The sequence below is a fragment of the Narcine bancroftii genome, chromosome 4 (genome assembly GCF_036971445.1).
Source record: "Narcine bancroftii isolate sNarBan1 chromosome 4, sNarBan1.hap1, whole genome shotgun sequence".
Taxonomy (NCBI): domain Eukaryota; kingdom Metazoa; phylum Chordata; class Chondrichthyes; order Torpediniformes; family Narcinidae; genus Narcine; species Narcine bancroftii.
This window is the reverse complement of record NC_091472.1, coordinates 281,737,321-281,758,524: the sequence shown is the minus strand read 5'-3', so window position 1 is coordinate 281,758,524 and position 21,204 is coordinate 281,737,321. Positions and strand designations below refer to the sequence as shown.

The 21,204-nt window shown below is 42.1% G+C and overlaps 1 protein-coding gene across 7 annotated transcripts in view; it reads right to left on the bottom strand.

Moving 5' to 3' along the window:
• nckap5l (NCK-associated protein 5-like) overlaps window positions 1-21,204 on the bottom strand; it is a 538,388-nt gene that overhangs the window by 106,009 nt on the left and 411,175 nt on the right. For all 7 annotated transcript variants that reach the window (XM_069935206.1, XM_069935209.1, XM_069935208.1 and 4 more), the window contains 2 exons: window positions 6,217-6,402; window positions 1,490-5,268 (listed from right to left, as the gene is read on the bottom strand). In XM_069935206.1, the coding sequence (XP_069791307.1) occupies window positions 1,490-5,268; window positions 6,217-6,402 (3,965 nt within the window). The remainder of the gene's footprint in view (window positions 1-1,489; window positions 5,269-6,216; window positions 6,403-21,204) is intronic.

The following is a 21,204-nucleotide window of genomic DNA, read 5'->3' as shown; positions in this document are numbered from 1 at the left end:
TAGTGGAGGAAGATTCAATGATGGTTTTCTAAAGGGAAGTGAAAATTAATTTCAGGGCTACAATGAAAGGGTGGGGATTGGGGTTCAACATATTATTCTTGTAGATGCTAACATTATCAAAGAAGTTGAAATACTTCAATTGAATCCAAAGTTTAAGGAAAAAAAGTGGTTAATGAGATACTAAAGTTGATTTGATTTTTAAATTATTAAGGTTTCATAGCTTATTTAATTTTTATGTGTCAGCATCTGGAAGCTGCATAACTATCCAAAACATTAGCTGCTAATATATGTGGAAAATAAAGACCTTACAAAACATTTCTTTTGTTTAGAAATAGTCCAGGTATTTTACTGGTAATACACTTGACAGCATCTTCCATGAATTTAACTTGTTTCTGCTCATTTAGGTTTTCAGTTTCATTTTGCTTGACGTGCTATCTGATAATATTGCAGCAAAAGCTAAGATGATAATCTGGAACCTTAATGAGCACAGAACAATAAAGCTTCTTTACCAAGACCTTTACGTATAGTAGGTTGGTCAGTAAGCTGTGATCACATGGGATTCAGGGTGAGCTGGCCAGTGGGATACAGGACTGACTTGGTGGTAAGGATCAGAGGATAGTAGAGGAGGATTTTTTCAGATTTGAGGCCTATGACCAGTGGAATGTAGCAGAAATCCATTGTTCATCATCAATTTATGGGGCCCCTTCCCTGTGAAGCAATCTAGTTTGTTTCTTCCATACTTCCACAACTACATTAAAATAAAACAAATATTTTATCATTTCAGTTTTAAATATGGTGTGGTCCCCATTTAGAATGGCCAATTTATTTCATGGCTAGTAGTGAACTTTGCCTGCTATGGTGAGTTCAGTTCTATCCACTGAGCAAATACAGCAATGTTAAGTCATTCAATGGATTCCAATGGTCAAATAGACAGCAAATAGGTTTTATTGTTTGGTAAAACACAGGATTCTGTTGACACCGTGGTTAAGTGAAAAAACAGACAAATGCTGGAGAAACTCAGCAGGTCAAACAATGCCTTTATGGAGTAATGGTGAAGCTACATCACCAACGTTTTGGGCTTGAGCCCTTCATTAAGGTGGGCTCAAGCCCAAAATGTTGGTGATGTAGCTTCACCATTACTCCATAAAGGCATTGTTTGACCTGCTGAGTTTCTCCAGCATTTGTCTGTTTTTTCAGGTTTTATTGTTTGATAATTGAAATCATTTTAATAATTAGAAGTTGCTGTACTTTCTCCATGGGTCGAATTAAACACCATCGCAGGCAAAGTTCAATATTTTCTCAATATCAATTTAACCATATAACAAATCAGCCATTCTAAGTAAAATTTCAATTGTAATTATTTGTGGTAGAAACAATACATGAGATATTGGGGCAGAAATTATGAAAAACTGATAAATAAAACAACTCAACATTATGATAAAAAATAGGGATATCAAACATCAAAGGCTATGTTTAATATGATAATTACCTGTGCAGGAGCTCTTGCATAAAATGATCATTTTTTGACTCTTTTGTTGGAATATTATAATCTTTGCAGCCTTGATATTTGGATGCAACACTTATTCTTCTATTGTAGGGTCCTTCCTGGCATATGAACTCAGAATGTTTACTTGGATAATCACTTTCTAACTTTCTGACATAACTGGTATCTTGCTTTGTGACATCATTCTCCCTTTCACATTTTTCATTTTTTCTTTTGTCCTTTTTTTTATCTAATTTTGTTTGCTTGATTCCCGTTCCATTCTTGGTTACTTTTTTTTCATCTTTGGATTTGGAATCAACTGACATTTTGCTGTTCGAAGCTGGTAACTTGCTCTTTCGGAACCCAAACCATTTGGCTATTGAAGGCCCAGACTTCTGTTTGGTCTCTGCTGCTTGAACTTTTTCCCGTCCTTGCACCTTCTGCATATTTTCTTGAATTCCCAGCATAACTTTTGCTTCAATGCTACAATGTGTCTCAGAAACAGGTGGAATGAGTTGTACCCTGTCAGTAATTTCAGGTCCTTTGGAGAGATTTTCTTGTTTCTTGACAACTTTTGCCCCAAATTCAGAGGGACTATGTGATTTTTGTGGATTTTCTGCAGAAGACATATTTGGTGATGAATGACATTCATATCCAGGCTGCATTCTATATTTTTTGTTCTGTGGTATTTGTTCTGTTGATCTATTGCTGAGAGGTAGGCTTTTGGTTTCTTTTTGAGGTGGTGATTGGTTGTCAAAACACTTTAAAGAACTAATCTGACTATCCCCCTTTGAGGGAGTTCTACAGGGTAATTTACTAGGACTGCTGTGTTGACTACTTGAGCTGCTTATGCTTCCATTTGACACCTGTCGTACATAGGAAATATCAGCTGTTTTTGGAGTATGTGAAGGACTTTGAGTAGCTGAAGAGACACAGGTTGGTTTGCTCTGCACTGCTTCTGCTACATTGGCTGAGTTCTGCCTTGTCAAAGAATTACCTCTGTCAGTTGTATTTGTGATTATTTGTGTTCTCACCTTTCCTGGCCCATCCACCATTGAAACAGATGGCTTCTCTCCATTCTGATTGCTAAAACTCTGGCTTCGAGCTTTGGCACCATTCATACCTAGAGCTGGCTTCAGATAAGGTTTGCTATTAACTGAAATTGACCTCTTAAAGGCTTTAATTTCCATGTTGTTCACATCATTGCCACCTGCAGTGTTTCTGCTACGTCTAATTTCACTGTCAATTTCTCTCGGTGAACCTATTTTAACAACGGAAACATCATGAAGATCATCTCTGTTCTCACAACTAACTACTGAACTTGGTCGCTCCAAAGGCTTGCTACTTTCAGATGCATCAACTTGCCCAGATTTTCGTTGAATTACATTTTCCTTAGAATGGCTATTAATACTGTCTTTCTCATGCTTCCCAGGAACTGTTGAACTTTTTCTCAATAATGGAGGAGATTTCAAGAATCCTTTTAGACCAATGGGAATACGAGTTTTGGGCTTGCGTTCTTCAAAGCATGAAAAGATTTCCTGCTTATCATGAGAAATAATAGGAGATTGGCCATGCTGTGCTTGAGCAGAGGGTTCAATTATACTTCGTAAATGGCACGGTGATGATGTTGATAAAACATTACATGGCATTGTCAAGTCATTTTCACATAATAGTGTGGTTTTGGCAGAAAAAGTATTTTGATGAGAGAAATCCTTTTGGTTTGCATGATTGCATGTTAAACCTCTAATCATTTTAGCAGCTGCTTGAGGACAAGGTTCAATGAACATTGATGAAGAACTCTTTAAACAATTTGCTTTTGGAGACATTGCCTCAAAAGTGATCTTAGTGAAATCTTTTGACTCCCGTGACAGTTGAGCTGAGTTTTGCAATTCACTTTGGTGCAAGCTGCTCAAATCTGCCAGTGCTGGGGACTTCTGGTTTTGTCGAATTTGCGTTTCTTTTGTCAACTGGGAAGAAGGCGAAGCAGCACAAGTTATTCCCAATGGATTTAAAGATGAATGTGCTGGAGTAACTGTGTCAACTGATGTGGGGTTTTCAGATTTTGCAATCAGATTCAGACAAGGTTGGCAATTTGGTTTAAATAAGAATGGAGTGGATCTCCCAGGTGGAGGTGGAGTTGATAGAGATTTCATTTCCTCCAAGTCCAAGCTATCATATTTGTCTCGTGTGGGCTGGTCTCCACGATCTGTCTTTGGTTGCCTTAAAAATAAAGATCCTTGTCCAGTGCCAGAATAATTATTTCCTGTTTCATTGTGTATAGCAATCTTTAAACCCTGAGGAAGTGGTGGGACACATTTTGGAATGTTGGGATCATTTTTCAAACCATTATTAACCCTAATGTTTGGCATCTTTAAATATTTGGAAAATTTTGTAGTTGGCAAAGCTGGAGGCTTGGCTTGATTAGGACAATCAGATGTTGAAGGAGGATCAAAGGCATCTCTTCTGGTTACATTACAAGGTTTTTGCGATGACCTTTTACCTCTATTGGGTATTTTGGTTGGAAATGGCTTTGGAGCAGAGTGAGAAGATGTACAGTTTGATTTATGTGCTGTTTTACAAGCTGGCTTCAATATTCTTTGTTGTTGAGGATTGTGTTGTGACAATGGCTTTTCAGAGTTTACAGAATCTTTCTGAACAACGGAACAAAATGTTTTCTCATTTACTTCAGGATTTTGCTCCATGTGACCTTGAAATGACGCTGAAACTTTATAATTCCTTGCATCAGTTCCTCTTTGACAAGCTATCGGTCCTTGAGGCATCAGCACAGCGTCTTCTACTTCAAGAATAGTTTTCTGGCAATTCCCATCTAAAACATATGGATGAGAAATTTGATTTGAAGACACAGTGACACTTGCTGTCTGCTGGGAATTAAACCGAATTGGCTGGCCATCTTCAGCATCAAATACTATTGTGATGCATTCTTCGGATGATGTTTTCACAAATTTGGTTGCTTGGTAGTTATCTTTCAGTAAGCTTGAAGTCCTTGTATCTTCATCAAAGCAAGATGAAAAATGGTCTTCATCTTTGTCTGCTGAAGAGAAGAATTTTTTGTGACAGCTAAGTGGAGACTCAGGTGAATTTCTTTCAGTGTTTTCCAGTTGCAGTTCATCCAAAATCTCAATATCTTCATTATCAGATAACTGGATGGTTAAATCTTTATAGTGTAGCTTGGTAGAATTAAACTGCAGTTTTGTTCCAGGCAACTTGTTGCCTGTACAAAGTTTATCACTTGACTGAAAACTGGTGACAAAACTAGTCAGCTTTTCAGGTTTTTCTCTTGAGCTTAAATGTGTAAGATTTTCTGAAACACTGTGATCCCAGTCAAACAGACTATCAGAAATACTGTGTGTTAGTTTTTTGCAGAATGATTTGCAATCTTTACTTGGCACTTCATTTATGATTGCAGTACAGTCATCATCTGGATCATCATGTGAATCAGAATCATACTCCAATGGTTTTCTTTCCTCTAAGCACATTGTTTTCCTGGTAGCCTTGAAAGACATTGGATCTTTACCCTTATTGCGATTCCGACATCTTAGACCAAGTGAGTAAATTCCTTCATTGGAGTTCATGCAATCCTTGTAAGCCCATTTTGACACAATTGAAGGAGGTTCCAAGAATGGCTTTTTCTTTTGAAGCTTTTTTAATCCTTCGAGGACATGGCTTTCTTTTTCTCGAGTCAGCGGTTGTTCTTCTACAGGACTAGAAAGGTTGCTGGGAAGTGAAGAACCGATGCTCAGTCTTGTTTCCCAGTTTAACGATGACTATCAATGAAAAGGAAACAAAACTTTAGGAATAATTGAGATAAATTTTAAATTTAGACATACAGTGCGGAAACTGGCCCTGTCAGCCAACGAGCCCCCACCGCCCAAATACACTCAATTGATCTACAACCCCTGGTACATTTTGAGCATTGAGAGGAAACTGGAGCTGCCCGGGAAACCCATCCAGACACAGTGAGAACGTACAAACATAAAGCATGGCATTTGAACCTGTCCTGATTGCTGCCGCTGTAACATCATTGCGCTAACTGCTAAACTAAGCGTGCCATCCTGTTCCAGCTAAGTTACTGATTCAAATTGTCTAACAAAGTGATAATGGAGAATACTTGTATTTAGTAACTTCATTATCTATCAAATACATATGAAGCATTAATAAGTGGAGAGAAGATATTTATCTCAAGTAATAAGGCATTTTCTTGCATCCTTGTCATCTGTCAAATTGGCCAGAAATCGGGACAGAACTTGGTCCTACTTGGATTCCATTCTATTTTTGTTGAAATTATTTTCTGGCTGGGTAGGGAGTAGGTTGATTTTCTTTCAAGTAGCAAGCTCCTGGAATAATGTATTTTTCCAGACCCAGTTTGCTTCACTGACTGTTTAAAAAAACTAGGAAAGATCATCATTCTTTTGGGTTTCCTGCACAGGCTCTCCACTGTTGGCAGAGGTCAAGATCAATGACATCAGTGGATGCATATTGCCTTTGGCCATGCAGATAGTCCTATCTCTAAGATTTAGGACATGCTCTTCAGCCTGCTGCAGGGCTGGTAATAATTTCACTCCACTGTAATTATACTAATGAGGGTCAATCTGTAAGAATTATTAGCACAATTATTTTTAAAGCAAGATCCTATAAAGTTTTATTATCAGCTAAATACAAAGGTATTCCTGAAATACAGTTATCAAATGAAGTTCCATTGATAGGACTCATACCCTCTTACTGCACGTCCTTCTTTCATTCCAAGTACAGGAACCACTTGAATGTTCACTGCAGGCACTTGAAATAGAGAGTTCACTGCTGCAGCTGCTCCTGGGATAAAGTTGGCTAGGTACTGTCAGATTTAATTGGCTCTGACACTTTAAAACAGATACATTTGATGGTGTGTTTGGATGAGCTTCCTGTTAATACAAAAGTAGAATACTTATCAATTGGGGCTGGTCTTTCACTCATAACCAGTAAACGTGGTTTTGCTGACGTTTTCAGTTGTCCTGTCACTTTGAATACATGAATGGATTTTGTATTTATTCTATTTCCACGTACGTTTTTGAAGAATTTCCTTTTACTTCATATTACAAAGAAAAAGATTTGTTGAATCTTTTTTGTTCATCCGAACCTCCGACACTAACCCGAGACCCAGTTTCTCATCCATTTACCGACCTTTCGATTCTATTGCACTAAATAAATATCAAATCATTCTGCGTGACTATAATCGAGAAGATCAGAAAATCTGGAAAAAAAAAATCCATGGGGGAAGTAGGAAGAAAGATGTGAATGAGTGTGGATCCTGACCCAATTTTAAAAGATGTCACAACTGAAATAATGACAGCTTTCGTTGAGTTTGGTTGTTATTGTCTGGTTTATTTTACACATTGCAAAATCTCTGCTTAATCCCTCTCCTGAAAGATAAATTTATTTGCTTCAGAAGCAGTTCTGATTAGTAGGATTTTGTTTAAAAGTAAAAGCAACAGAAGGTTTTATTTTTTAAAAAAGGCGACATCTGTGAAGAGAGAAATAGATTTAATGCGTTAAAGCTGAAGAATTTTCATCAAAACTCTGAACTTCGTGCTGAAACATAAACAATGCTTTTCTACCACAGTTGCTCAGATTTCAGATTGATTGTCAGAGTACATACATGATATCCACGTACAACCCTGAGATTTCCTTTTCCTTGAGGACGCCGCAGAATTAACCATAATCAGTCATTCAAAAATAAACTGTAAATAGCATAAACACATAAACAAATAAAATAACTGTAACCAGGTAACAAATGTAACAAACTGACTGTGCAATACAGAAAGAACAAAAAAAAATCAAGTGTACAAGTAAGAGTCCTTAAAGGAGTCTTCGATTGACTTTGTCGTTGAGGATTCTGATGGTGGAGGAGTAGCAGCTGTTCCTGAACCTGGTTGGTGTGAGTCTCGTGGCACCTATACCTCTTTGCTGATGGCCGCAGTGAGAGCAGAGCATGTGCTGGGTGGTGTGGGTCTTTGATGATTGCAGCTGCCCTCAGATGGCAATGTTCACTGTCAATATACTCAATAGTGGGGAGGGGTTTTTTTCTGTAATGTCCTGGGCTGTGTCCGTTACCTTTTGGAGGGCTTTATGCTCAGGGGTATTGGTATTCTCATACCATACTGTGAAGCCCACTTTCCACCACACCTCTGTAGAAATTTGCCAGGGTTTCTTGTATCATACTAAACCTCCGCAAACTTCTAAGGAAGTAGAGGCACTGATGTGCTTTTTCACGATGGCATCGGTGTGTTGGGTCCAGGAAAGATCCTCTAAGATAGTGACTCCCAAGAACCTAAATTTGCTCACCTTCTCCACCTCTGATCCCCCAATGAGCACTGGATGCTACCTGACCTGTTGAGTGCCTTCGGCAGTCTCTTTTTTTTTATTTCCAATTTCCAGCATCTGCAATTGTTTTATTTTACATGTTCTACTCATGTAGAATACAGCTACATTCCACTTTACAAAACTAGAGTGTTGCTATAAAAACTTTTGTAAGCTGAAATGACCTAAAGAGAAGACCCATTCTTTACTACTGACAGTTATTTTCGTAAAAGCAAAAACCCATTCAAATCTTTTCGTAAAAGCGAATTTTCATAAAGTGAGTATTTGTAAAATGGGGTATATCTGTACTACATTATCTTGAGAGGTACTTGTACCAATTATGTTAATAAAGGAGTCACACAAGAGAATGAAGATGAGATGATGGTTTTTAGAACAAAAAAAGACAATCGCTGGAGGAACCCAATGCATCGAGTGGCCTCAGAATGGCCTTGATAAACAGCTCTGATCATTCTTTTGATGGCAGATTGCTTTTTTGTTTGTTCAGAAAAGACATCTGCTAATGCCAGAATGTGGAATGACATCTATCCTTAAAATCCTTTTCGATTATAAGTTTGTGAAGAATGAAAAAAGTGCATTTCATTTTGTGATAACGAGTCCCATTTCATCTAAAGCGAAACAATTTTGCAAATTAACATTTTGTTAGACCATTCCAGCAGAGAACTGCTTTGAAATCAATGTTAATCATGTGGTGGCGCACATACTCGTGGTGAACCGGTCCCGCTTGTTCCGCCGCACTGGTGGGGCAGCCATGGCGCCATTGGGGGACCTTTCTTGCCACGTGGTTTGAATGGAGCGCACGCCTCAGGCAAGTGTGATGACATCACCGCCCGTGCGGGGGGAAGAGCTCACACTACCCTTAAAGGGGTGCATGCAGGTTTTGAATTAAACTGTTGTTGAAACCCCCCCCCCAACGAGATAGCAAGAATTAAAAAAAAAGATGGAAGGCTGGAGAGAAACTAAAGTAGTATAGGTTACTGGACAGATACAGTGGGAGAGATACAGGTCACAACCCTGACCTGTCTCCCCATATTTCCTGAAAAGTGGTTAACAAAACTGTAAGCAATACTCAACTTATGGCCTCACTGGTAGTAATACAATCACTTACCTTCAACTAATAAAGCAAAACATCTTATATATACACCCTTTCAACATTATTTTCTAATCCTATTACACTATGCACAGTTTATGTGACCACCTTTGGATACCTTATCAACTCCTCATAGGACAATGCATTCCTCAATTCTCCTTCTCCCTTCTTCATCAATTATTCTTTCAAGTACCAATTGACTTGCATTCTAAATGTAGTATTACATGACAGTACTGGAACTTTTGGTACTTACAGTCACAAAAATAACCTGTACTCATTGGAATTTAGGAGGATCTCATTGAAACATTTCAAATGTTGAAAGACGTGGACAGAGTAGATTTAGAAAAAACAGTTTTGCGTGGTTGGGGAGTCTAAGACAAGAGGGCACACCTTCAGGATTGTAAAGTGTCAGATTGGAAAGGAGATGCATAAGAATTTATTCAGCAACAGATTGGTAAATCTATGGAATTTGTTGCCAGACGCCATTGTGGAGGGCAGGTTATTGGGTGTATTAAGGCAGAAATTTATAGGTGCTTGATTAGTCAGGGCATCAAAGATTATGGGGAGAAAGCTGGGCAGTGGGGCTGAGGTAAAATACATCACCTCATGATTAAATGGGAGGACAAACTCGATGGGCTGAATAGGTCTATTCCTGCTCCTATGTCTTCTAGAAATTTTGACTGCAACCAAAGGAAGTGCTCATAAGTGCTCTCTCACTGATACTCCTTCCACCTTATTGACTGTGATTGAGTAAAGGGAGTAAATGGTGGGCTTGCTGGTCCTTGGTCTCCCTGGTCAGTCCTCTCCTTCTGCTTCATGAAGGATCTTATAAACATTAGGTAGATCAGCTTTTGACTTATGCTGCAGTCTCCCTTCTCAAGTCCCAGAGATTCTCCCTGTACAAGGCAAGGCAAGGCACGTTTATGGTCATTTGATTGTACAAGTACAACCTGAAGAAACCGTGTTTTCTGGTCCTCAGTGCAAAACATGGTGACACAAAACCAGACATAACACGCATACAGACAAATAATACTTATGCAGGACAAGTATTCATATATACAAATAAATAAATAATGATTCATCAATATGAGGGTCTTGGATGATTAGCGTGAGCAGCTCTTTTTGTCATTCAGCATTCTGGGAAGAAGTTATTCCTTAGCCTGGTGGTGCTGGCTCCCTACCAACTATCTGGACTTAAACCAGACTGCTAATAACTTAGGTCCCACATTTGAGCCCAAGTTATGTTCCAACACTGCATTCAGATGTTTCCATTTCTGCAATGGGGCTAAACTTGGCTACATCATTAGCTTTTCACTGCTGAAATTCTTAGGAATATCTCTGTTGTTTTTAGACTTGTCTATTTCCATGCATTCCTGAATAACCTTCCAAGTTCCTATTCTGTATTTTTGACCTGTGTCCTAAGTCACACCACTTTTTGTTTTCCAATTCGCATGAACTTCTATTGACTTTCAATTAAGGAACACCTTGATCTTAACATTAAAATTTTTGATTTTCTTTTCTTTTCAATATTTTTATTGGTTTGATCAAATAAATGTTACATAGGTACATGACAATAAAATAAAGTATTAACAAATCTTATATAACAGTAAAAATGGTATATTAAATGGTATGTTATATTAAAAAGAAAATAAATTCATAGTGATCTAAATATTAATTCCCTCCTTCTGAAGCTACTGGCTTAACACAAACCATCCATTACAAATAAGAAAAAAGGTAAACATTGGGATCAAACACCAGAAATTGTTTAATCTTACAAATTTTGAAAGTAATTACGAAAAGAACAACACAAAGGAACAAAGTTAAGATTCATTCATTTTTTTACAAAGTCATGCATGCCATCATATCAACCAAGTGGGAGGGACAGCATCCTTCCATCTCATTCATATGGCCCTTCTTGCGATGAGGGAGGTGAGGGTTAACTACATTGTGAAGCAGTCAATAACAGAACCGTTGACCCACTTATTCCAAAGAGAGCAATAAAAGGATTTGGAGTCAAAGTAATATTAAGAACTAATATTATTAGTACAAAATACCCATTCTGAAAAATTGGAAAGAGAAGGACATAACCAGAACAAATGGTACAATGTACCTTCTTCAGTTATACATTTATGGCATTTGGAAAAGAATAGAATTTAGCAAATTGGACTTTGGAACAGTGGGCTTGGTGTACTACCTTAAACTGCAATAATGAGGGTCTAGTACAAAGAGAGGATGAATACACTCACTTCAAAATAAAATTCCATGTTGTTTCAGAAATAAACTGCTGAAAATCCTGCTCCTCTATTTTTTTAAATTCTGTCCAGGGAACTGTCCCTATAATTTAGAAGTAATTCATAAAGCCAGATACCACCCCTTTATAATTAGGTTGAAATCTTTGTTTTTAAATATCTCTCCTCCATTCGTGTAATCCCCTCCAACATCTTGATTATGCTCAGTAATAACAGTGAACTCCAAGGCACGAAGTTCTGGTATCCCCAAACGAAACCTCTCCATTTCCTTCATTCACCATTAATTGACACATTTTTTTGTCAAATAGACTGATTTCTCAGAAGGTTTGGGATCCTCATCGCCACATTAGGAGCACCTACTTAAATCATGTAATTGTTGCTGTCCTTTTATTACAAATGCGGATCAACAGGCTGTTTCCAATTATTTCTACATTTGTTTTAAAGGTCAAGCATTTCAGCTTCTTGCTTTTGTGAATTTTCTCTGCTTTGCCCGAGAAAACAAATTTCATAGATTTTAACTTCCCATGAAACCTCAATGTTAAAATATGTGGAATTAGCTCAGTGCTCACTCTATGTATCTACTTCTGGGATTGGACTATGAATTTTGTCCTAGAAATGGCTTCGCAAGGATGAAAGCATCTCAGCCTGGAGTACAGCAACTGGCTTTTGGTGCTAATTATGACGCTTTATATGACTGGAGAAAAAGATTATATATTGGTTAAAAATGATATCAAGATAGTCATGGCGAGGGGACAACAGGATGGGGCGACAGTGAACTGTCCATTCAGAGCTTCTTACTTATTTTAAGTTGGCATGTTGTTCACAGGAACCATTTTCTGGAAGGGATAATCCAAGATCTAGATAGGAGCCTCTTCCATACTTTAAATTCACATGTAGTTCACAGGAGGCATAATCAGGTAGGAATAATGCAAGATCAAGAATAGTAGCAAGTTTTCTTCAAAGTTTAGTTGTAGTTGATGTAGAAGAGCAGAGAAATGATTCAATTGGTGAGGAAGGTGTTAGAGGTTAGAGTTGAGAGAAGGTGGGTATTTGTTTGACCAAGTTAGATTGTTGACTGGAAAGATGGACTTTGCTTTATCAGGATAAAAGCAAAGGATAATGTGCTCTTCCACTGTGCAATATCTTCAGCTAGAACTCATTGACAATTGCTATTTCACCTTCATAAAACTTGATGCTGTACTTCTGCAGCTAGAGACAAGGATTCCAAACCAAGAAACTCATCTGTTGTAATGGAGCTTTCTCAGGACATTAAGTAGTCAGAAATGTTTAGATTAGCCAATGTCTCTGTTGGGCACCACCAGTTGCCCCATTAATCACAAGGACAAAGACTGAGGGGAACGATAGGCTTTATTGTACAGAAGACTTGAGCTGGCCCGGATCCATACTAGGGAAGTGCAGGGAAAGGAGAGGTGGCCCGACCTTTATGGCCAGGCTCCCGGGGAGGAGTCCAGGTGAGAGTGTCATCAGGGGGCAGGCCAGCTCGAGCCAATTATCATGCACAATCCATAGCATTACAGGCTCCAAGTGGGAAGCCACACCATTAATTTTACCCTCACAGTGTCATTTGCTGTACAAGGGTGTGTAACATGCAGGTGTCCTTGGGAGATTGCAAAATATATTTTAGTATGAAAGTACTTACAATGAAATTAATCCTCATTTGAAAAGAAACTCTGGTTCGAAAGGGGACTACAAAGAAATTTATTTCAAAAATGTATTTCCTACTTCAATGTATTTCCTCATTTGAAAAGAAACTCTGGTTCGAAAGGGGACTACAAAGAAATTTATTTCAAAAATGTATTTCCTACTTCAAATGGGTACCCCAAAACAGGCGTTACATAAGTCTAGACAAAGATGGGACACAGATTTGGGTACACTGATTGATGAAAAAGCTGGTCCGAATTTTGTCGGGACATTAATGTAAGATATAGATTGCCGCAATACAATCTTTTGCACTAACTATATCACACGCTGCAGAAAAATTACATAAATTAAAATAAGAAATATCAGATCAATGTTTTAGATGGTAAAGAAACAGGATCTTTTTTGCATTCAACCTACTCATGCTCCAAGGTGAGGCATTTTTGGGAAGATTTGGAAAATCTTTGAGAACAAATCACTAAGATTTGATTCATACAGATACTGGAATTGTTTATTTTGGGTAATAGAGCAGATGAAAGAAAATAAAGATGAAATACCAATTAGAATTTGTACAGATTACATTTGGCGGTGGCTAGGAAATGTATAGTGGTTACCTGGAAATCTGATTCTCATTCAGATATGACTGATTGGAAAGTGGAAATATATGTTTGTAATTCTCCTGGAGGAAATTACTTATAACCTTAGGAGAACGTACAATGTTTTCCTAAAAATATGGAGTCCATATCTTCAACATGCAGATGTAGATTCTTAACATCGCCCTCAGCCTCCTGCATCTGGGAACCACCTGGGATTCCTGATAAGTCAAGATATTTGTTTCTTGGCATTGATGAATCTGATGAAACCCCTTTTTATTCTTTTATCATCTATTTTTCTTTTCTCTTCAATTCTATTGACAACTTCTCTCCTTTTTTCCCTGGGTGGATGGGGGGAGGGGGAAAGGGTTAGGGCTTGTTCTTTTTTTCTTACTTAAAATCAACATCAAATGATAAGATTGTTCTTTTTTGTAATTGATGAATTTCATGTTTTCATGTTGATTGAAAATATAAATAAAATAATCAAAAAATCCTCAGTTGAAACATTGCATAAAGATTCATTGGAAGCACTTTCTTTACATGGCAGCTAGAGGTTGATGTGACAAACTTTAATGTGTACATGGACTTCACTGGCAAAACATTCACATAAGCAAAACTTGGCAGTCAGTGAAAAATCCTGCCCTGCTGAAGCAGAATAGGATCATTATAAATTAGATGGCATTGTTTCCTCTTCCAGACAGGCAATCTGACAATTATTTGATGCATGTGCATTGCAGACTGCAACACAGTTTATGTCACAGGGTGGTTTGAAAAGATCTGATAACATTATGATTTCCAGCATGAAAAGCCAGCCCTGGTTAAAAATAGTGCCTGCAGACCATTCTACAGCTTAAGGTGGAGCTCAGTGGGAGAAGGTCTTGCAAAGCAGTAAAGGTAAAGAAGACCTTTGCTTTTCAATTTCAAATGGGAGAAAAAGACTCAAGCACTTATGATCTAGGGTTGTGATGGGTATTTACAAAATACTTCATATATTCTGATGCTTGATTTTTTGGCATACTTATCAGCTTTTTTTTACACAAATAATCAACCATGCGAGAACTCCTGTAGGAACTGTGGGTTATAACTCAAATAAAGTAGCATTAAAGGGTTCTGAAATAAATTATAGACAGAAATATCAGATTGCCCCGAAAAAAAAACAGTGAAACTTGCAAAAAAAATCCAGAAAATTTAATGAAAGCATTCTTTGCGTCACAGTTAGCCCAATGCTATTACATGACCAGCGACCTGAGTTTGAATCCAGCATTGTCTGTGAGGAGTTTTTATGCTCTCCCTGTGTCTGTGTGGGTTCCTATGGGTCCCCTTGTTTCTTGTGGGCTGGAAGGACCTGTTACCATGTTGTATGTTTAAATTAACTTAATAGTTCCCAAACCAGGCCTCTCCCTATTTAAACAGGCTGGATCACAACAATCTGAGCTGATTCATCTACCTTTTACAAGCAACATAGCTAATGTAAACAAAGTGTCAATATAATATGACGTCCAAGACATCTAAAGGCTCTTTCAGGTAGCCAGAATACCCCGTTGTAAAGCGGCATATTCTACCGCTATGTAGCTCGGGATATCCACCTGAAAGAGCAGGAGGCGCCTCTGAGACACATTTTCTAATCCTCCTCTGGGAGTGATAATCGCCAGAGCACTGAAGTCCCCCTAGGTACCTAAATGCAGCTGCCTGAAAGTGCCGGGCTGATGACACTATAAGCCAGCGACCCAACTTCCTGCTGCCCAACAGCCTCCTGCCACATGACCTGACAGCCCTCCTCCCCACTGCCCGACAGCTCCCCTCCCCCAACATCACCTGCCGGCCGCCCCTGCGCCGACATCCCCAACTGGCCGCCCCCGCCCCGATGTCCCCCGCCAGCCACCCCTGCCCCGAAGTACTGCTGACCTCCCCTCCCCAGTAAGGCAGGGTCTGTCAGGCAAAGGGGTGGGGGGCTTCAGGCAGTGGGGAGGGATGCTGTTGGACAGCGGGGAAGGAGGTGACTGTCGGGCAGCAGAGCGGGGGGCTTCTGGCAGTGGGGAGGGATGCTGTTGGGCAGCGGGGAGGGAGGTGACTGCAGGCAGTGGGGCGGGGAGCTTTAGGCAGGGCGGGGGCACATCAGGGCAGGGGTGGCTGGCGGGGGACTTCGGGGGGTGGCCGGTTCGGGCTGTCACAGCCAGGCTGGCCACTCCTGCACTGGGGCCGCTCTCTGCTGCTCAAAATACAGCGTAGTAATGGCGATCTTCCCTCTCCAGAAACCTCCATGCAGCTGGAACTGTGTGGGAAACACAGAACGGTTCCACCTGCATGGGGGATTATGGGTAGGGTAGACGGCCATTACTATGCCACATACTTATGAAGGATGGCACCAGTCGCCCCACCTCCTTCAGAAGCAGAAGCACACCGAGGCGCCTCTGGAAAAACAGGCCCTTTCAGGTGGGCTGTAGCAGCCTTTTAGGACTGCCGCCTGAAAGGTGAGTCTTCAGGCAGGGATCTGCTCCTGCAGCTGCCCTCAAGGCGGAAGATGTTCCTGAAAGCGGCTTAAGAGATATCAGTACATCGTACCTTCTGGAATTTGGTGGGGACTGAGAAGACTGACTTTTTAATAAACAAAATCTGCAGATACTCAAAGTGCATATTTGCTCCTTGTAAAGAATAGAGAATATAACATGATTCAGGTGTACAATATTACGATCTTGATTTCAGAGTTTTTTCTGGTCAACTATAAAATACAGGGTCAGTGTATGAGCCATTACCTACTTACAGCACCCTGACGACCTTGAGTTAGGCATTCTCGGTATATGGTGGCCCACATCATGGTAATCGAGCTGGGGCTCCGGGTGGTGAGCGCATCCAAAGGCCAGCAGCCTGCGCAGCAGCGCTGGCCCCAACAAATGAACTAGTGGGTGAATGGCAAGGGCAACTTAAAGGCTAGCAACTACAAAATTCTATGCAGCCAACAGACAGGGACAGCATGCAGGGAAGAAGGGCATTGTTATGCAGCAAAGTACCCACACGCAGGAAACCCATTTTTGTTATGCATGTTGTGACGTCAGCCAAGGGGGGCCAAGGCAGGAACAATACAAGGATAAAAGTCGGGCCTGAGCCCTAATAGTACTCAGAACTTAACCTGACTACACTACATTCGAGTAGCACGCATGGCTACAATTGGTGACCCTAATGGTTTAGACAGCATCTAAAGCCAGCGATGAGCGAAGAGGCAGCAGGCAATGCAGTCGCTCTTAAGCTGCCGACCTTCTGGACAAATTGACCATGCATGTGGTTTGACCAGTCTAAGGCACAGTTCCAGATTTGTCAGATCACAGCAGAATCCACCCGGTACTACCAATGGTGAGCACCCTGGACCAGGACACAGCAATCTGGGTGGCTAACTTCATCCAGGAGCCTCCATTGGAAGGTAGGTACACTGCCTTCAAGGATTTGTTGATCAAGACCTTTGGGCTCTCATGGCATGAGAAAGGGGCACATCTGCTCCACCTGGACGGACTAAGGGATAGGCCCACATCAACCCTCATGAATAAGATGCTGGCCCTCCTGGGCAAACACGAGCCCTGCATCATGTTTGAGCAGGCATTCCTGGAGCAACTGCCTGAGGACAACCAACTGCTCCTGGCTGATGCGGATTTCTGCGACCCGTGGAAAGTCACAGCACGAAAAGATGTCCTGTTCAAACAGAAAAGAGAGTATTTGGTGTTCATGGGGCTCGTCACTAAACTCCACTGCCAGACCCAAGCAGAGAAAACAGCAGTGCCCAGAGAAGGTGATTCAGTCCACGTGGTGTTTCTACCACCGGAGATGGGTGCCAGAGCCCGGCGGTGAGGGAAATGCCAGGGGACAGCCATCACTAATGTGCATTTAGGACTGCTAGTCCAGATATCGTTTCTTCATGGATACAGGAGTAGAGGTTAGTGTCCTGCCCCTGTAGGGACAGGATACCAAGAACAAGCAGTCAGACCCCACGATGAGGGCTGCCAACAACAGCATGATTTGGACCTACAGTTCCCGCAAGGCCCAACTGCAGTTGGGAAGCAGCCTCTTCTCATGGGTATTCATGCTGACCACAGTGGAACAGCCGCTCCTTGGGACTGACTTTTTGCGCACCCACAGCCTGCTTGTGGACCTCAAGGGAAGGAGATTGGTCCATGCCAAGACTTTTCAAATCTTTACCCTCAAAGATGCCAGGCTCCCAGCACTCCACCTGGACTCCATACAGAGATCAGACAACAAGTACACCAGGGTCCTGGCCAAGTTCCCTGCAGTGCTCAACCCCCCAATTTATCACAGTAATGCCCCAACATGGAGTAGAGCACCATATCCTGACCCAGGGCCCGGCCCTCCATGCAAGGGCAAGACTCCTTACTCCGGAGAAGCTCCAGCTGGCGAAGGAAGAATTCAGGAAGCTGGAGGAGCTTGGCATCATGGCCATCAAACCCATGGGCTTCTCCCATATACATGGTACCCCGAGAAACTGGAAGCTGGAGAACAAGCAGCGACTACTGCTGGCTGAACGCAACCACAACATCAGATTGGTTCCCCATGCTGCACATCTAGGGCTTTGACACTAACCTGCACAGGTCAAAGATTTTCTCCAAGGTGGAGCTTGTGTGGGGATATCATCAGAACCTGCTACACCCCAATAATATCCCCAAGACCACCATCATTTCCCCATTCAGCTTTTTCGAATTCCTCCAAAAGCTGTTCAGACTAAAGATCTCCACACAGACCTTCCAGCAACTCATGGATGCAGTGGGCCAAGACCTGGATAGCACCTTCATGTACCTGGACAACATCCTGGTGGTAAGCAGGAACCAACAGGAGCATATGGTGCACCATCTCAACCTCTACAGCCGACTAAGCAAGCTCGGCCTAATGATCAACCCAGCCAAATACCAGTTCAGATCGGAGGCCATCAATGTCCTGGCCACAGGATAACCAGGGAAGGAGCCATACCGCTACCCAGTAAAGTGAAGGCCATCTGGAAGTTCCCCAGACCCAAAATGACCAAGGACTTCAGGAGTTTGTGGAGATGATCAATTTCTATCACAAGTTCATCCACTCAGTTACCTGGATCATGTAGCCCTTGTTTGCCTGGATAGCAGGCAAGCCGAAGGACATCTCTTGGGACGAGGAGTCAGCAGAAGCCTTCGTGCTCTCCTAGCACATCGCAGGTCAGATGCTCCAATGGCCCTGATGGTTGATGCCTCAGGAATGGCAATCACTGGAGTTCTGGAGCAGCAGATCAAAGGAAGTTGGCAGCCGCTGGCTTTCTTCAGCAAATATTTAGAGCCTCCAGAACTGAAGTACAGGGCTTTCGATAGAGCGCTACTGGTGCTGTACTCAGCCATCTGCCACTTCAGGTACTTCCTAGAGGGTAAGTCCATCACAGCTTTCATAGACCACAAGCCCATGATTTTTGCCTTGGCTAAAATCTTGGACCCCTGGACAGCCCACCAGCAACAACACCAGTTTTACATCTCAGAGTGCACCACAGATGAAAGGTATGTCTCTGGTAAGGACAACGTGGTAGCCAATGCACTGTCCAGGCAAAGTATCCATGCACTATCAAGGGGAGTGGGCTTCGTAGCACTAGCAGAAGCGCAGCAGAAAGATAAGGAGATGCTCCAATACTGGGCCACCATATCAGGACTGCAGTTCCAGGAGATCCCAGTTGGCACAGATAACACCACCCGCCTGTGTGACGTGGCCACTGGCCAGGTCAGACCCATTGTACCGGTGGTTTGGAGATGACAGGTTTCAACTCCATCCACGAACTGACTAACCCATCCATCAGGACCACTGTTCGGCTGGTTGCCAGCAAATACATATGGCATGGATTGCAGAAGCAGGTCAGTGGGTGGGCGAAGGTGAGCACGCAGTACCAAGCAACCAAGGAACAGCAGCACACCAACACCCCACCTCAGCAGTTCGAGCCTGCAGAATGAAGATTTGACCACATCCACATAGACATAGTAAGACCCTTGCCCGTATCCCAGGGTTTCTGCTGTTTGTTCATGATAGTCAACTGCTTCACCAGGTGGCCATAGGCAGTCCCGCTGGCAGACACGTCCACAACCTCATGCGCCAGGGCCCTCATCTCGTCCTGGGTCACTCAGTTCAGGATACGATCCCACATCACATCTGACAGACGGGCCAAGTTCAACTCCAGCCTGTGGTCTGACCTCACCAGCCATTGGGGTGCTCAGCTGCATCACACAACAGCTTACCACCTACAGTCCAATGAGTTGGTGGAGCGCTTCCACAGACACCTCAAAATCACACTCCTAACGAGAATCCAAGGACACAACTGGGTAGACAAGCTACCATGGGCACTGTTGGGCATTTGCATGGCACCCAAGGAGGACCTCAACAACTCTTTGGTTGAACTCGTCTACGGAGCTCCACTGGTGATCCCAGGAAAATTCATATCATCCCCAGGTTGACATCAGGATGACTCGCCAGTATTCCTCAACAGCCAAAGGGAAAGAGTCAGCAACCTGGCCCCAATTCCACCTTCCAGGCACGGACATGCAAGGACCAACATACCTAAAGACCCGCAGGACTGTACGTTTTTATTCGCAGGGATCCACATCGTCCACTGCTTCAGAGGCCAACCATACAAGGATCCGTTCCAGGTCATCCCCAACAATGGGGCCACGTTCGAGCTGGAGGTCAGAGATCTTAACCACAAATAGGCTGAAGCTGGCACACCTGGACCCAATGTGGCAGGTCGAGAAATCAGCTCCAAACTGAAGAGGAAGGTTGTAGAGACTTTGCCTCTGGGCACCCAGGACAATAACAAAGACAATACTGCTGGTTCTGGGGGGGGGCGTTCATGTGGCGGCCCACCGCAGCGGTAATTAAACCGGCACATGGGGAGCGAGCGCAACCAAAGGCCAGCAGGCCCCGTGGTGGCACTGGCCCCAACAAGCGAACTGGCCGGTGAACAGCAAGGGCAAATTAAACGTCAGCAACCTCAAAATGGTGCTGGCCTTTCTATGCAGCCAACAGGGACAGCACGCAGGAAAGAAGGGCATTGTTATGCAGGAAAGTACCAGTGTGCAGGAAACCCACTTTCGTTATGCATGTCGTAACGTCAGCCAAGGGGGGCCACGGCGGGAACAATGCAAGTATAAAAGTTGGGCCTGAGCCCTACTAAAACTCAGGGCTTAACCTGACTATCCTACATGTGTGTGTCTTCTTTCAAGTAGCACACAGCTACAGTAATTATTTTTCTCAAGCCCATCTAAATAAGTGTGTGAAGAATACAAATGAATAAAAGGTGGAGGAGTTGAACAATTTTTTTGGACAGTTAATTTTTCGTCTTTTGCAGGCTGTTTTATCACTCTCAGCTCAGCAAAAGTGTACAGCCAAAAATCAATTCCCAGTGATCATGTACGTCGTCAGCTATTCCCGAGAGAGCAATGTGAAACTCCGGGAAATGCAGTGTCCATGACATAAGCCCTGCATCAGGACTGCAAAGTGCAGTGGCCCAATGCACTTTGCAATTCCCTCTTGCTTTGCTTTGTCTTGAAGAATGTCGGGATTTTCTAACTTCCATGTGCATACTTTAGCTGTTTGGTGAAACCTGCATCAGGCACCTTCATAACTCGCTGCTGAGAAACCCCATTACTATTTGAGATGAGCTACAGTCATATAATGCAAGAATATTTCTGCCTGGCTGCATCCCAAATCAAAGTAACCAGACAAACTGCTGCAATTCAATAATGACCTTAATTCTAA